A 17,906-nucleotide genomic window follows, 5' to 3' on the forward strand; every position below is an offset into this window, starting at 1 on the left:
GAGCCAAACTGGCCAGGGCTGTTCCTTTTCTTAAGGAAAATGTGTTTAGTTTTTGCCCATTGAGTATGATGTTAGCTGTAGGTTTGTCATATGTGGTCTTTATTCTGTTGAGTTTTGTTCCCTCTATTTCACGTTGCTGAGAATTTTTATATAAAATGGGTACAGGATTTTGTCAAATGCCTTTTTTTTCCTGCATTTATTGAAATGATCATGAGATCTTTATCCTTCATTTTATTTATGTGATATATCATGTCTATTGAGTTTTGAATATTTTACCAGCCTAGCATCCCCAGAATAAATCCCACGTGGTCATGGTGTATGATCTTTTTAATGTAATGCTGGATGTGATTTGCTAATATTTTGTAGGAGGTTTTAGTTTCTATGTTCATATTGGGTATTGGCCTCTAATATTCTTTCTTTGTGGTGTCTTTACCTAGTTTTGTAATTAAAATAATGTTGACCTTATGAAAAGAGCTTGGAAGTCTTCCCTCCTCTTTAATTTTTTACATATTTTGAGGAGGATAGGTGTTAGATCTTATTTGAATGTTTGGTGGAACTCGCCTATGAAGCCATCCAGGCCAGGACATTTGTTGACATTTGTTGTTGTTGTTGTTTTTGTTTTTATTGCTTCTATTTCATTAGTTGTTATTGGTTAATTCAGGTTTTCTGATTCTTCCTGCTTGAGTTTTAGAAGATTGTATGTTTCCAGGAATTTGTTCCATTTTGACCAGGTTGTCTCATTTTCTTTTTTTTGTTCTTTCTAGCAATAATCATGCCTCTGATAAACCTCATTGGCTACGATACTGCCACTGCACAAAGCTGGGTTTTCCCATTTTCAAATATAGTTGTTCACAGTATTGTCTTACAGTCCTTTGTGTTTTTGTGGTATCAGTTGTTTCGTTACCTCTTTCATTTCTGAATTTATTTAGTTGGGTCCTGTCTTCTTGGCATTTATTATGTTTCTTGGTGAAGGTTCATCAATCTTGTCTATCTTTTCAAAGATTCAGCTCTTGGCCCTGGCCAGTTTGGCTCAGCGGTTAGAGCATCAGCCTGCAGTCCACAGAGACCTGGGTTCGGTTCCCGCTAAGGGCATGTACCTTGGCTGCAGTTTGTCCCCGGCCCTGGTTGGGTCATGTGGTGGCAGCCACTCGATGTGTCCCTTTCACATCGATGTTTCTCTCTCTTCCTCTCTCTCCTTCCTGCTCTATCTGAATAAAAAATGGAAAAATGTCCTCGGGTGAGGATAAAAAAAAAAAATTAAAAAAAAAAAAGATTCAGCTCTTGGTTTCATTGATCTTTTGTATTGTTTCTTTAATGTTTATATCATTTACTTCCACTCTGTTGTTTATTATTTTTCTCCTCCTACTTCCTCTGTGCTTTTCTTGTTCTCTTTCTAATTCTTTTAGTTTAGAGTTATAGTTTATTTGATCTTTTTCATGTTTCTTTGGTAGGCCTGTAATGCTACAAACTCCCACTCAGGACTGATTTTGCTGTATCCCATAGATTTGGGTTGTTGTGTGTTCATTTTAATTTGTTTCCAGGAAATTTTTTATTTCTTCCTTGATCTCACTGGTAACCCAGTCATTGTTTAATTACATGCTCTTTAGCCTGTATGTGTTTGAATGTTTTAGATTTTTATTGTAGTTGATTTCTAGTTGTATGCTGTTGTTATCTGAGAAGATGCTTGATATGATTTCAGTCTTCTTGTACTTGTAAAGACTTAGTTTGTGTCCTAACATGTGGTCCGTCTTTGACAGTGTTCCATGTGCACTTGAGAAGAATGTGTATTTTGCATCTTTGGGATGAAATGTCCTATAAGTATCAATTAAATTCATCTGACCTTGTGTGTTGTTTAAGATCACTGTTTCCATGTAGATTTTTTTGTCTGGGAATACATCCAGTGATGTCATTGGTGTGTTAAAGTCCCCTAGTAAGACTATATCACTGTCTGTTTCTCCCTTAAAGTCATCCGGGAATTTTCAAATATATATAGGTGCATATGTGTTTAGCAGAATCCTATCCTCTTGTTCAGTTGATCCTTTTAGTATTATATAGTGACCTTCTTTGTCTCTTGTTATGACTTTTGTTTTGAAGTCCATTTTGTCAGATGTAAGTATTGCTACCCACACTTTTTTGTTGTTGTTGTTGTTGTTTCCATTTGCATGGAAACTTTTTTTTCCATCCTTTCATTTTCATCCTGTGTGAGGCTTTTGTTCCAAGACGGGTCACTTATAGACAGGGTATATGTAGGTCATGTTTTCTTATCCATTCAGTTACCCTATATCTTTGATTGGACCATTTAATCCATTTACATTTAAGGTTATTCATCTGTTCTTATTTATTTCCACTTTAATTCTTTATGCCTATGTTTCTCTCTCTCTCTCTCTCTCTCTCTCTCTCTCTCTCTCTCTCTCTCTCTCCTCTCTCTTCTACAGCAGTCCTTTTAGCATTTTTTGATACTCTTGTTTCGTGGTAATAAACTCCTTTAGCCTTTTTTTGTCTGGGAAGCTCTATTTCACCTTCAGTTTTAAATGATAGCATTGTTGAACAGAGTAGTCTTGGTTTCAGATCTTTGCTTTTCATTACTCTGAATACTTCATGCCACTCCCTCCTGGCCTTTAGTGTTTCTGTTGAGAAATCAGCTGACAGCCTAATGGGAGCTCCCTTGTAGGTAACTGACTGTCTCTCTCTTGCTGCTCTCAAGTTCTCTGTCTTTAACATTTGCCATTTTAATTATATGTCATGGTGTGGGTCTCTTTTGGTTCATCTTGATTGGGACTCTTTTTGTTTCCTGAACTTGTGTTATTTTTTCCATCACCAGGATAGGAAAGTTTTCTGTCATTATTTCGTCAAACAGGTTCTCTATCCCTTGCTCACTTTCTTCTCTCTCTGGGACTCTGTATGATGTGTGTCTTGTTCCATTTTATGTTGTCCAAAGTTCCCTTATGCTATCCTCACACTTTAAGTGTTTTTTCTCTTTGCTGCTCTAATTGAGGTTTTTCTCCTACCTTGTCTTCCAAATCACTGATTTGGTCCTCTGCTTCACCAGGGTATTTTTAATTCGTTCCCATGTATTCTTTTTTTTTTTTTTTTAACTTTATTGTTGAATGTATTACAAATATACCCCCTTTTTACTCCCATTGATTCCCCCCCCCCAATCCGGCCCCTCTCATACCTTCTCCACACTATTGTTTGTGTCCATTGGTTATGCATATATGCATAGAAGTTCTTTGGTTTATCTCCCCACCCCCACTCCCCCCTTCCCTTTGAGGTTCATTAGTCTAACAACCACTTTTTACTCCTTAATTTCTTCATCTTTGTCACCCATCCCCCCAGCCCCCTCCCATTTGCTAACCAACAAAAAGTTCTCTGTATCTATGAGTCTGTTTCTGTTCTGCTTGCTTATTCTGTTTGTGGATTCAATTGTTGATAGATATGTATTTGTTGCCATTTTATTGTTCATATGTTTGTTCTTGTTCTCCTTCAAGAAGACCCTTCAATATTTCATATAATACTGGTTTGGTGGTAATGAACTCCTTTAGTTTTTTCTTGTTTGGGAAACTATATGTCCATCGATTCTAAATGATGGCTTTGCAGGATAGAGCAATCTTGATTGTAGGTCGTTGCTTTTCATCACTTTGAATATCTCTTGTCACTCCTTTCTGGCCTGCAAAGTTTCTTTTGAGAAATTGGCTGACAGTCTATGGGAACTCCGTTGTAAGTAACTAACTGCTTCTCTCTTGCTGCTTATAAGATTCTCTCTGTCTTTAACCTTTGGCATTTTGTGGATGATGTATCTTGGTGTGGACCTCTTCGGATTTGTCTCGTTTGGGGCTCTCTGTGCTTCCTGAACTTATATGTCTGGAAGCACATATAAGTGCTTCCTTCACCAAGTTAGGGAAGTTTTCTGTCGTTGTTTCAAATATTTTTTCCATTTTTTGCTCTCTCTCTCTTCTCCTTCTGGCACCCCAATGATATGAATGTTGGTACGCTTGAAGTAGTCCCAGAAGCTCCTTACACTATTCTCATTTTATTTTATTCTTTTTGCTATTCTGTGTGGGTGTTTTTTGCTTCCTTATATTCCCATTCAATGGTTTGCGTCTTGGCTTCACCTATTCTACTCTTTATTCCCTGTAAATTATTCTTTATTTTAGTTAGTGCATCCTTCATTTCTGACTGGTCCTTTTTTTATGTTGTTGATGTTCTCGCTAAGTTCCTTGGAGGTTTCTTTAAGTTCCTTGAAGGTCTCACTAAGTTCCTTGAGCAACCTTATAACCAGTGTTTTGAACTCTGCATCTGTTTGATTGTTTATCTCCATTTTGTTTAGTTCTTTTCCTGGAGTTTTGTTCTGTTCTTTCACTTGGGACATGTTTCTTTGTCTCCTCATTTTAGCTGCTTTTCTGTGTTTGTTTCTGTGTATTAGGTACAGTTGCTATGTTTCCTAGGCTTCATAGGGTGGCCTATTGTTGTAGGTGTCCTGTAGGGTCCAGTGGCACAACCTCCCTGATCACACCAGCTGGGCCCTCAAGGTGTACCCGTAGTATGGACTGTACACCCTTCTGTTGTAATTGAGTCTTGGTTGCTGTTGGCCCATCAGTGGGAGGGATTTACTCAGGCTGATCAGCTGCAAGGACTAGCTGTGCCCACTGACCACTGGCCTCTGACTCCCTTGGAGGATCAGTAGTGTAGGGGCCCAATACAGAGCAAGACTTTCTTCATCAGGGTTCTGGTACTCACTAAGTCCACTCAATGAGTGTGTCACTTGTGGAGGTGGTTGGGTGGTGGTGCTTCAATGTGGTATGAAGCTAGTTCCCATGTATTCTTGATGTCAGATACACTATTCTTCATTTCCAACTGGTTCTTCTTCATGTTTTCTATGTGTCCTTTTTCTTTCTTTCTTTTTTTCTTTCTTTCTTTCTTTCTTTCTTTACTTTTTTTTCTTTATTGATTTGAGAGAGAGAGGAAGGGAGAGGGGGAGAGAGATAGAAACATCGATGAGAGAGAACATCAATTTGTTGCCTCCTGCATGCCCCTCACTTTGGATCAGGCTCACATCCTAGGCATGTGCCCTGATCGAACCAGCAACCTCTTGGTGCATGGGTTGATACTCAGCCACTGAGCCACACCAACCAGGCTCTATTTTTTCATGCTGCTGTAGTTTCCACTTAGTTCCTTGTAGTTCCCATTGAGTTCCTTGAGCATCCGATAGCATTTACTCAGAACTCTGTGTCTGATAAATCACTTACCTACATTTCATTCAGATTTGTTTTTGAAAATTCCTCCTTTTCTTTAATTTGGGGGGGTTTCTTTGTCCCCCCCATTTTAGTTGTCTGTGTTTGTTTCTACATATTAGAACTGCTATGACTCCCAGTCTCCATGGGGTGGCCTTTTGTAGTAAATGTCCTGTGAGGCCCAGTGGTGCGGTCTTTTTGAGCTCCTGTGATAGATGCTGTAGGAGTGTATTTTTTCTGTGTTGTTTGGACTCTCCTGTTATATTGGGCTCCATCCCATTCATGGATTGGATCTCTTGTCAGGCTGGCTGACTGTGAAGCTCAACCCCAACCACATCATTCGAGCTGTTGTACAGTGCTGACAGGGCAAAACAAAACAAATCAAGAAACAAGACAAAAACATACTAAAGAACCCAACAACAGCAGCAGAAACATTCACAGTAGAAAAGAGAATTAGGAAAGAGTAAAGGGAATAAGAATAATAAAAGAGCCCTTGCCGGTTTTGCTCAGTGGTTAGAGGGTTGGCCTGGGGACCGAAGGGTTGCAGGTTTGATTCCAGTCAAGGGCATTTATCTGGGTTGCAGGTCAGTCTCCAGACCTAGCCATGTGGGAGGCAACCAATCAATGTGTTTTGCTCACATCAATGTTTCTCTCTCTCTCTCTCTCTCCCTCCCCCCTTCCTTACATTCTCTCTAAAAATCAATGGAAAAAAAATATCCTTCTGTGAGGATTAACGAGGGGGAAAAAAGAATAATAAAAGAAAAAATAATATAAAAATACAAAGAAAACTAGAATTGAAAGAGGGGAAAAAAGATGAAAAGAAAGAAGAGTAAGAATAGGGTAATGATCCAGCCGGTGTGGCTCAGTGGTTGAGCATCGACCCATGCACCAAGAGGTCGCTGGTTCGATTCCCAGTCAGGACACATGTCCAGGTTGTGGGCCCAGTCCCCCGGTGGGGGATGGGTATACAGGAGGCTGCCAGTTGATGTTCTCTCTCATCAATGTTTCTATCTCTCTCTCGCTCTCACTTCCTCTCTCTCTAAAACCAATAAAGAAAAAAAAAATAAAAAGAATAGTAAAATGGTAAAAAGGAAAAGAAAGATTATGAAAAGGTAAAAAGAAGAGAAAGATAAATTAAAAGTAAAGAAAATGAAATAGAAAAATAAGACATAAGAAAGAAACGAGATAAAATAAAATAATATTAATGCCAAAGCAATAAAAAAGAAAATTATAGGAAAAAAAAAACAAGAAGTTGAGTTCATCTCGGTAGATTTTACTGCCTGCTAGAATTTCCCTTTGGATCCAGCTCTTACATTGTTAAGATATCTGTTTTGTATGCCTGTTTCAGGCCTCCCGGAAAGTATTTGTGTGCTAGCCACTGTCAGAAGCTGGTCACGTTTGCCTCTTGGCACTCTGTTCAATCTTTCAAGCCATCCACAGCTTGTGGCTGCCTCCAGTGGGCTTGGCTGCCCATGGGAGGGGCCAGCTCAGCTCCTCGGCCAGCTTTTTAGCAGCACAGGACCCAGGAGTGGGTCGGCACACTTCCGAGAAAATGGTGGATGTGTTCCCCAGAGCCAAACTTCTGAGTCTGTCCCAGATGTTTCCCTGACTTCATCAGTGCAGAGCACCTCTTAGGCAGGCCAGTAGGGTCTGCCTAAACCCAGGAGTTTCTATCAGCTCTCTCATGAGAGGAAAGCATCTCCAGGTTCCAAGGAATTTGGGGGCATGGCCCCGCCCCAAAGCCAGTCACTGTCACTCCTTGAGATTACTGCCTCCTCAGTAGGGGTTGAGATGTGGGGTGGGGTACAATGGAGTCAAAAGAGGGTGAGCTGGATTCCTAATGGTGGGGCATTTGCCTTTTTCCAGGCTTCTGCTTCTGGGAGGGGCTTGCACCACTCAGGAAAGAATGGCTGCTGCAATATCAGGGGAGATGGCCTAGCACGGGTACCCCAGCAGCTAATCCCCCATCACTCTCTTCAATTCCTTCTACCCCATTCTCACCTCAGGTGACTCCAGTCCACACTGCCCCCTCTCCACCAAAACCTAGGGTGTCTGGGAACGAAAATCCTGCTCCAGCCCTTTAAAAAAAAAGTGATATTGTCTCTGGAAGCCTCAGACTCCCTGACAGATAGAAACCTCACTTGATGCTGAGTGGGTGGCTGTTCCCAGCTCTGGCTTTCTGGGCTGGGGAGCCCAGCCTGGGGTTCAGGCCTCTCTCTTCTCAGGTAGAACCCTCAACAGCCAAGATAGACCTCCTTACCTTTGGCCTGCTACTCCTGGGAGCTATGCCAGCCCCTCACAACCCCACCCTTCCTACCAGTCTCTAGGTGGTCTCTGCCCTTGTTTAAAAGCCTCTTCTTTAGCTAGTCTTCAGTTGATAATTCAGGGTGGATATTCCCCAGTTTGGTTTTAATTTTTGTTCTATGAGGAGGTGTGAGAAAGATCCACCTGCCCCACCTCCATCTTGAAACCACCTGTGGCTGTCTTTTAAAAGGAGGCTTTGTCTGAATGTATGCACACTGAGCTATTTATGGCTGAAATCCTGTGATGTCTTATATTTGCTTCTAACCATCTGGTGATGTCCGTCTGACTATCAGTGGATGGATGCTTGGGCGTCCCCTGGGTAATTCTCTCCTTCATACTTTTTGGTGCCAGGTCTTATAGCACTACCTCACCTGTGTCTCTGGCAGCTTGGTGCCATTTCCTGAAATAAACGTTTACTTTATTTGCTGCAAAAATAAAACTAAAATTAGGATTTAACATTTAAATAATATAAAAACAAAAATCTTTTTAAGTTCCTAAATTATTTTTAAACTTAGCGTTCTATATCTTTGATTTGTTCTTTTTTTTTTATCCTCACCCAAGGACATTTTTCCATTTTTTGTTCAGATAGAGTGGGAGGGAGAGAGAGAGAGAGAGAGAGAGAAACATCGATGTGAAAGGGACACGTCGAGTGGCTGCCTCCCGCATGACCCAACCAGGCCAGGGACAAACTGCAACCGAGGTACATGCCCTTAGCGGGAACTGAACCAGGGTCTCTCTGGACCACAGGCTGATGCTCTAACCACTGAGCCAAACTGGCCAGGGCGATATCTTTGATTTGTTCTTTCTTTCAAAAAAAAAGATATGCTTGTGAAAAGTAAAAATAATAGAAAAGGGGATATCGTGTTACCCCATCTCTAGAACTCAGTACAGTCAAATCTCAGTTCTCGAACGTATAACACTCAAACAGTTTACTTCTCGACTCCACATTCCTTTCACAGTGATACCTGTATGGTCAGTCATACATCTCTCAAGTGACAAACAGAAGAGAGTGTGCACAAGTATCAGTCATTTCACCACTATTAACATCTCAGGATATTGTTCTGTGAATATTTTTGTGTTGTTTTGCTTTTGTTGCTTATTGTTAAATTTTTGTTTTTAAAAATCTTACAGATTTCCTCCTTTTTCCCCCCATTGGCACCGTCCTCCCCACTCCCATCCACCCTGTCTTCACCACATTGTTGTCTGTGTGCACTGGTTATGCATACATGCATATAAGTTCTTTGGTTAGTCCTTTCCCACACACACCACACCTCTTTCCTCTGAGGTTTGTCAGTCTGTTCCAACTTCCAAGTCTCTGGATCTATTTTGTTCATTATATTCTACAAATGAGTGAGATCACGTGATATGTACTTGTTTTTCTCTAATTGGCTTATTTAGCTTAGCTTAATGCCATCCAGGTCCCTCCATGCTGTCTCAGAGGGTAAGAGATCTTTTGTTTTTACAGCTGCGTAGTATTACATTGTGTACATGGACCACAGCTTTTTTTATCCACTCATCTACTGTTGGACACTTGGGCTGTTTCCAGATCTTAGATATTGTAAATAGTGCTGCTATGAACATAGGGGTACATATATTCTTTCTGATTAGTGTTGCAGGATTCTTAGGATATATTCCTAGAAGTGGAATCACTGGGTCAAACAGCAGTTCCATTTTTAAGTTTTGAGGTAACACCATACTGTTTTCCATAGTGGCTGCACCAGTCTGCATTCCCACCAGCAGTGTGCTAGAGTCCCCTTTTCTCCACACCCTCGCCAGCACTTGTTTGATGATTTGTTGATGGCAGCCATTCTGACAGGTGTCAGGTGTTAACCCATAGTCATTTAACTTTGTATCTCTCTGATGATTAGTGACACCCAGCATTTTTTTCATATATTTCTTGGCCATTTGTATGTCCTTTCGAAGAAGTGTCTGTTCAGTTCCTCTTCCCATTTTTTTTTTTCCATTTTTTGTTCAGATAGAGTAGGAGGAAGAGAGAGAGAGAAACATCGACATGAAAGGGATGCATTGAGTGGCTGCCACCTGCACGACCAACCAGCGCCAAGATACGCACCCTTTGTGGGAACCAAACCTGAGTCTCTCTGGACCGCAGGCTGACACTCTAACCGCTGAGCCAAACAAGCCAGGGCCTCTTCCCATTTTTTTAATTGGGTTTTTTATCTTCCTTTTGCTATATGAGTACTTTGTATATTTTGGAAATTAACCCCTTAACTGATGTATCATTGGCAAATATGTTCTCTCATACAGTCAGTTCCCTCTTCATTTTTATGCTGGTTTCTGTTGTGCAGAAACTTTTCAGTTTGATGTAATCCCATTTGTTTATGTTTTCCTTTTTTCTCTTGTCGTAGGTTATGTATATTGGTGAAAATTTTGCTTCATGTGATGTCTGCAATTTTGCTGCCTACATTTGCTTTTAGGATTCTTATGGTTTAAGTCTTTTATCCATTTTGAATTATTTTTGTGTATGGTGTAAGTTGGTGGTCCAGTTTTATTATTTTGCATATTCCTGTCTAATTTTCTCAACACCATTTTTTCAAACTTAACTTCATTGTTCAATGTATTGCAAATGTCCCTCCTTTTTCCCTTATTGACCCCCACTTCCCCACTTCTGCCCCCCTCCTGTCTTCCCCACACTATTGCTTTTGTTCATTTTTTATGCATGTAAGTTCTTTGGTTTATCTCTTCCCACCCCCCTCTCCCCTTCCCTCTGAGGTTTGTCAGTCTAACAAGCAATTTGTACTTTTTAATCTCTTTACCTTTTTTACTCATCCCCCAACCCCCCTCCCATCGGCAACAACAGAAAGTTCTGAGTCTGTTTCTGTTCTGCTTGTTCATTTTGTTTATATATTTAATTGTTGATAGATATTTAAACGTATTATGAAGTACAAATAGGTTGTTACAGAATAATAGGGATGGAAAAGTACAACATATGGAATACAGTCAGTAATATTCTAATAACTGTGTGGTGTCAGATGGGTACGGGATTTATCAGCATGATCACTTAGTTATATAGTGTCTAATCACTGGGGTGTGCTCCTGGAACTAATATAATATTGTATGTCAACTGTAATTGAATAAGTAAAAAAGTGATTAAATGGAAAAAAGAAAAATACCATTCTTTAAAAAACAGAGCAGGAAACGTTGTATTTTACTTTATAGTCTTTATACTTAGGATTCTAAATAATTAAACTGAGGTACATTTGAAATGATTCCAGGGATATTTTTAGCCTGCCTATTAACCCCATATGCACTTACTTTAGTTAAATGTACTTTCTTTCCTAGGATGGAATCTATAGAGAAAATGGAGTCTGATTTTAAAAACTGCCATATGTTTCTTGTCACCATTTTAAACAAAGCTGTCTGCAGAGGATCCTTCCCCCATCGTGAGTGCACCTGTTATAGCCTTCCTGCCTTTCTGTTTTCTTGTGTAAGGGCTACATGTGCTGATCTCATAAAGAATTAGGTTTCTCACTATTTCACACCTGGACGGTCTCCAGCAGCTGTACCATGTCTTAAATGTTTTTTTATAATTACCGTGGGATGAAAGAACAACAAATGTAAAACATAGAGACTAAAGATTTTGCTTTCTAATGTATCAGTGGATTTCTGAAACTATTACTTAAAAAAGCAGAGGATAGAATTAGATTTCAGTTACACTCTTCTTTCGTGTGTAGCCTTATAACTTCCTTTTCAAAGAGTAGGGGAATTTTTCTTAGCGATTTTAAAACTCCCAAGGCTTCCTACCAAACATTGTGAAGCAGATAAAAGTCTGTGGGGTGAGTCACAGAGGACAGAGCTGTTTGTTTAATCTGCAGAAATAAAGAACTAAGTCTCATTTTTGTGCAGCTTTTTGGAGAAAGTATGCAGGGTTAATCTCTTCCATTTCTGCATATTCACACTGTGATCTCACTAAGAATAGCTGAACTTTTTTTTTTAAACACTTCGAAATGTGTTGGAGGAAACATTGATACATTTGTCCATTTTTGAATTGGTATTTTATTATAAACAGACTCCAGATTTTATGACATGTGGAACAAATGTGATTTCTTTAATGAAATGTCTAGATTTGTTTGTTTTTAAAATTAAAATGATCTGAAATAGAAATCATACATTTTTCAATTTGTATTTAATAAATGAAGATTATCACCTCTATTATACATTAAAAATAATCACTATTTTAATTAAAAATAGAAAATACCTTTAAATACTTTCCAGTTTTGAATTGATCAAAGCCTGACTCAGACATTTTAAAATATTGAAAACTATCTTTTCAACTTTATTCTTCCACAGTGGAGTCTCTAGCACTGTCCCTCATGGCTGGCATGGAGCAGAGTTAAATGCCTGCAGGTGATGAACCCCTCGGACTTCGTCTCCGCACGTGCACAGCTCCATCGCGTGCCGCCGAGAGTATGACTCATTCTGCTTTTTCTCTTTTTAAAAAAACTCTTGACTGCTGTTTAGTCAAGTGGGATGGTAGGTGTTTTCTCTGAAACCTATTAGGTAGCATATAGGGTTGTATTACAAAATTGTGTCAATAATGCAAAGTGTACATAGGCTCTTTACATTTATATTTTCTACTGTAAGCTGCAGGCTTATGGTATCGATACCTTTAGATGTGAATATTATTTTTGAGAATGTAATTGTTAATATTAAAAATAAATTAAAGCATTTTACTTAATTATTATTATTATTTTGCTCAGTCACAGAAGTTCTTTGGGTAGAATTTTGTATGTTGTCTTCCTTAAAGCTTGTCTTGGATTTAGCTATCTGGAAAATGTATTTTGATGTGCCTGAGAAGTTTCAAAATGGAAGATAGCTTCAACCAACATCGATAATGTAAAGGCCGACTTGACACAGACTGACTATTGGTCCATGCCGTCATTGGCATTTCTGAGCCACTCTTGTCAGCTAAAATGATGCCTACCATTCCATTTTTTCACAGTTCCTTTGTGTACTTTCTATACGCCTCTAGGATTTATGACTAAACAGTATATTTACTACTTATTTTTTTAATCCTCACCCAAGGATATTTTTCCATTTATTTTCAGACAGAGTGGGAGGGCGGGAGGGAGAGAATGAGAGAGAGAGAGAAACATCAGTGCGAAAGAGACACATCGACCGGTTGCCTCCCACACAAACCGGACCAGGGCTGGGGACTGAAATGCTACCAAGGCATGTGCCCTTGACCAGAACCAAACCCGTGACTCTGTGTTCTGCGGGCTGATGCCCCAACCGCTGAGCCAAATTGGCCAGAGAACTACTTATTTTTCTACCACTGACTCCAAACAACCTGAGCTGAGTACCAGGGTGCCCTTGTGCTCAGATACTGTCTCAGTCACCCTGCCTGCAGACAACAGTGTCTGGGAATACCCCCGCCTAGAAACCAGCCCAGCTCCAAGGCTTTCCTCTGAGATTGGGAGATTCACTGAGGAGATCTTCAAATGCCAGGGGCTGCATAGCTACTTCCAGGTCTGAAGAAAATGCTGCAGCATAACCTAACCACTACGAGACAGCCATCCTCGGTGACCCGCTTCTGCACGTCAGTCCTGTAGCCACTGATGGAAGCCCGAGCACCCACACAGCCATCACATGGAGGAGTCAGGTTGTAAATAGCAATGACCTGGCTCTTCTAGCATAAAGATCTTCATACGTCACAAAACTCATCACATCCAATGTGCAAGACATCTCTTTCATAACCTGTATTAGCCTCTGACGCCTACAGCTGTAGCAACTGGTGAAACTGTCTTAGCTCCTGCCCAAATAACCCTAAAATGTCACACCAAAGGCCTGTTTACCTCAGTTTGTTTACCCACTTAGTGCATCATATCCAACTTGTAACAAAGAAATTACAAAGACAAGATACAGAGCTAGCATCAGAATCACACTCAGATTGGGCAGAGACATTGGAATTATCAGACTTGGAATTTAAATCAACTGGGATTAATCTGGTAAAGTCCCTAACAGAGAAAGTGGACGCATGGGAGAACAGATGGGCAATATGAGCAGAGACAAAAGCTCAGCAAGGACATGGTTGAACTGAACATCAAATCGACCTTTATAAATTACTTCAACAGAGTACACCTCAACTTATAGAACATTCACCAAGATAGACCACATTTTGGGGCCATAAAACACACCTTGACAATTTTTTAAACATGGAAGTCATACAAAGCATGCTCTCAGACCACAATGTCAATAGAAAACCATCAGGCGCTGTCGGGGGGTGGGGGCAAGTTTGGGGTGACCAGAGGTTGGAATGACCCCTAGTTCCCACAGGGGGGTGTGATTGGCTTGTTTGGGTAATAGGAGGGCCAGCGGGGAGGGATAACCTGTTAGTGGAGGATGGGTGGGGAGCTAGCTGGATGGGACATATCGAGAGAGCAAGGGTTCTCCCAGCCTTCCTGAGGCAGCACATGAGATTTCAGGCCTTAGAACAGCTGTGAAGGAAGGATCCATACCCATTCTTTTGCATATGGATGTCTAGGCCGCATGATTTGTTGAAAAGACAACTCTTCCATTATATTGTCTTAGCGCTGTTGTCAAAAATCACTCATTTCTTATGAATGCTCAACATCACTAATCATCAGAGAGATGCAAATTAAAACAACAATGAGGTATCACCTCACACCTGTCAGAATGGCCGCCATCAACAAATCATCAAACAACAAGTGTTGGCGAGGGTGTGGAGAAAAGGGGACTCTAGTGCACTGCTGGTGGGAATGCAGACTGGTGCAGCCACTATGGAAAACAATATGGTGTCACCTCAAAAAATTAAAAATTGATCTTCCATTTGACCCAGTGATCCCGCTTCTAGGAATATACCCTAAGAAGTCTGAAACACCAATCAGGAAGAATATATGTACACCCATGTTCATGGCAGCACTATTTACAATAGCTAAGATCTGGAAACAGCCCAAGTGTCCATCAGTAGACGAATGGATAAAAAAGCAGTGGTACATATACACAATGGAGCACTATGCAGATGTAAGAAAAATCTCTTATCCTTCGAGACAACATGGAGGGACCTAGAAAGTATTATCCTAAGTGAAATATGCCAAGCAGCAAAAGACAAATACCACATGATCTCACTTATATATGGAATATAATGAACATAACAGTCTGAGGAATATAGTAGACCCAGAAACACAGAAGTAGGGTACAGACTGACATCCCTCAGAAGAGGGGTTGGGGGGTATGAAGAGATAAACCACAGAACTTATATGCATGTATGCATAACCAATGGACATGGACAACAAAGCCGGGGACAGGGCAAGGAGTGGGATGGGGAGGAGGGTGTCAATGGGGTAAAAAAGAAACATCCGTAACAAAAAATTTAAATGCAATATACATGCAATAATAAAATAACTTGTGATTAAAAAGAAAAAATCACACATTTCTGCACCATCAGTTCTATTTCGTTCATCTGTGTCCGTCCTCATGCCACTACTGTGGTGGGGTGGTTACTGTAGCTGCGTGGTGAGTTTTGAAATCGGGGCAAGTGATTCCTTTGATTTTGTAATATGATACGATTGTTTTCCATATTTCCCTTGCATTTTTATGTGGACTTGAAGATTAGCTTGTCAAATTCTGCAAACAAAAAGGCTGCTGGAATTTTGGTAGAGATTGCACTGAATCTGCAGATCTGATGGGGGAGTGTTACCATTTCACAGTATTTGATTTCTAGTCCATGCGCATGGGATGTCTTTATTTTTTATTTAGGTCTTCTTTAATTTTTTTCAACAATGTGTGTTTTGTCCGTGGATTTCTCTTATACTTTTGTTAAATAGGGTTTTTTTTTTTTAATGCTATTGTTCATTTTGAAATAATCACTGACTTTATTAAGTACATGTCAGTCAAAAAATCAACCATTAGGGGTGGGGGGCGGCTTAGAGCCTTCCCTCATACACAGATAAATTATAAATTACAAAGATAAATGTAGAAATTAGAGTAAGAAAATATAGGGAGCCCTGGCCTGTTTGGCTCAGTGGTTAGAGCATGGCCTGCAGTCCCAAGAGACCCAGGTTCAGTTCCTGCTAAGGGCGCGTACCTTGGTTGCAGTTTGTCCCCGGCCCTGGTTGGTCATGCGGGTGGCAGCCACTCAGTGTGTCCCTTTCACGTCAATGTTTCTCTCCTTCCCACTCTACCTGAACAAAAAATGGGAAAATGTCCTCAGGTGAGGATAAAAAAGTGTGTGTTTGTGTGTGTGTGTGTGTGTGTATGGAAATTTTTAACATATTCCTGGATGGAGAATGATTTTCTAAACATAAAAACAGTGGGAAAAATCAAGGGAAATATGGATAGATTTGTTTACATTGAATTTTAAAATTTTTGTATTTCAAAATAATATAACAAAATTCTACAAACGAAAAATATTTGCAACAAGGCTCTGTGGGAACGACACTTAAGCTGAGACTAAAAGGAAAAATAAGAGGCAAGGAGCCTTGGAACATGGTTCAGTGAAGAGAAAAACACGTGACTTCTTTGAAGTGGGAAGACTGATATACTTTGACAGGTTTGAGGACTTGAAAGAAGAGCAGTGTGGATGGAGGAAAATGATGATGTAAAAAAGGTACAGTGAATCCAATCATGCAGAGTCATGGTGAGGCTTCTGCATTTTTATCTTAACAGAAAGCCACTAAGGAGTTTCATCGGATTTACACTTCAAGAATATCTTTCTGGCTGTTGTGTGATGGATGGATTGGGGAGGGGAAAGAGTGGATGTGAAATCGGTCGAAAAGCTATGAAAGTAGTCTAGAAGGGAAATGAAGGTGCCTTAGATGGGGCCAGATCCTCAGAACATTGGTTTGAGAGGTAGCATCACAAAGAATTGGTGATGGATTAAATCTGGGAAGTAAGGAAGAGGGAAATATCAGTGATAATTTTCAGGTTTCTGGTTTAAGCAGTTGGTTTGATGGAGGTGTCATTTACTGAGCAGTAGAGCAACAGGGTTGGGTGGGGAGGGTGAAGAAAGATAAAGTTCCATTTGTGACCCGTCCCGCAGGTCGAGCAACGAGGACTCTAGAGGGGGAGTGAGGATGAGGAGGGACAAGAGACATGAGAAATGGAGACAAGACAGGGTTCTGATCAAATCTCGTTTATTCAGGGGGAGTTCACGCAATATATATGGCAAAAAGCAGGTGAAACAGTTAATGAGTATCCCACCTGAAGCAAATTCCAGTAAATACCCCAGGTGGAACAAATGATAAGCAAAGAATGGCTAGCAGAGTAAATGATTTTCTAGAGGAATGCAGAGACATTGTATGCAGAGAGACCCCGCCTTGGGGCAGGAGATGGCAGAGCAGATTGTAACAAAATGGATGCCATGCAAAATGTCTCCCACACATTTGAATATATTAGATATGAGACACTTCTGAGACATCCAAATAGAGATGTCAAGAATGTAGAAGTGATATATGAGTCTTGAGTCATGAGAGAAACCTGGTTTGGAGATAAAAGCCTGGAGTTGGTAGCAGAGAATAGATGTTAGAATGGATGAGATCACGCAGGATATAGTGAGAAGACCCCAGAACAGAGATGTGGAATAACTCCACTCTTTAGAAATTGGCAACAGAAGGGAAAGTTGGAAAAGGAGACTGAGATAGAGCACGCAGGAGGTAAGGAAGTTCCATGGGATCAGAGAGAAGGTGTTTTTGTGTGGAGGATGGGGTCAACTGAGAGGTGTAATAACACGAGGATTGAAAAGTGTCGGTGGGATTCAGCAACCTGAAGGACATTTTTATTACAGTGGGTCAGCAAACGGGACAGATGGGGGAGGTTGGAAAGTGAGTGAGAAGGAACTGAATTCAGTTTGTAGACAGTGCTTTTAAATGCAATTATTACCTTTAAGAGTAGGAAATCAGGATTATTCAAAGAATTTAGTAGGATTTCTGAGAAGTGTAGAATACCTCATTGAGATTCCTGGTCATTCATTTAAAGCAGAGGTTCTCAACCTGTGGGTCACGACCCCTTTGGGGGTTGAACAACCCTTTTACAGGGGTCGCCTGAGGCGTAGCAGTAGCAAAATTACAGTTATGAAGTAGCAACGAAAATAATTTTATGGTTGGGGGTCAGCACAACATGAGGAACTATATTAAAGGGTCGTGGCATTAGGAAGGTTGAGAACCACTAATTTAAAGGGAGATCAGTCTCCATCGTGTGATTTTCCCCAGCAATAGTGGTTGCTTGGGCGCAGGCACGAAGGTAGTGGTGCTCCTCCTGGTTTTGTCAGGTGAGGTGTTTCCCTGTGAGGTTGGTAGACAGGGTAAGACTTGGTGGGAATGTGGAGGGTTGGGATAATGTTCGGTTGGGAAGGGATAATTCTAAGGTAAAGGAACAGGCATAGAGTTAGGGAAG

The 17,906-nt window shown here is 40.5% G+C and overlaps 1 protein-coding gene and 1 pseudogene across 4 annotated transcripts in view; one reads left to right on the forward strand and one right to left on the reverse strand.

The window, feature by feature from the left end:
- Nucleotides 1-11,905, forward strand: part of TUBGCP5 (tubulin gamma complex associated protein 5) — a 73,501-nt gene extending 61,596 nt beyond the window's left edge. For all 4 annotated transcript variants that reach the window (XM_036281568.1, XM_036281571.1, XM_036281569.1 and 1 more), the window contains 2 exons: nucleotides 10,836-10,936; nucleotides 11,844-11,905. In XM_036281568.1, the coding sequence (XP_036137461.1) occupies nucleotides 10,836-10,936; nucleotides 11,844-11,890 (148 nt within the window). In that variant the 3' untranslated portion in view covers nucleotides 11,891-11,905. The remainder of the gene's footprint in view (nucleotides 1-10,835; nucleotides 10,937-11,843) is intronic.
- Nucleotides 691-821, reverse strand: LOC118643473 (annotated as a pseudogene).
- Nucleotides 11,906-17,906: the final 6,001 nt, after the last annotated feature.

The sequence above is a fragment of the Molossus molossus genome, unplaced genomic scaffold, assembly GCF_014108415.1.
Source record: "Molossus molossus isolate mMolMol1 unplaced genomic scaffold, mMolMol1.p scaffold_m16_p_39, whole genome shotgun sequence".
NCBI lineage: Eukaryota > Metazoa > Chordata > Mammalia > Chiroptera > Molossidae > Molossus > Molossus molossus.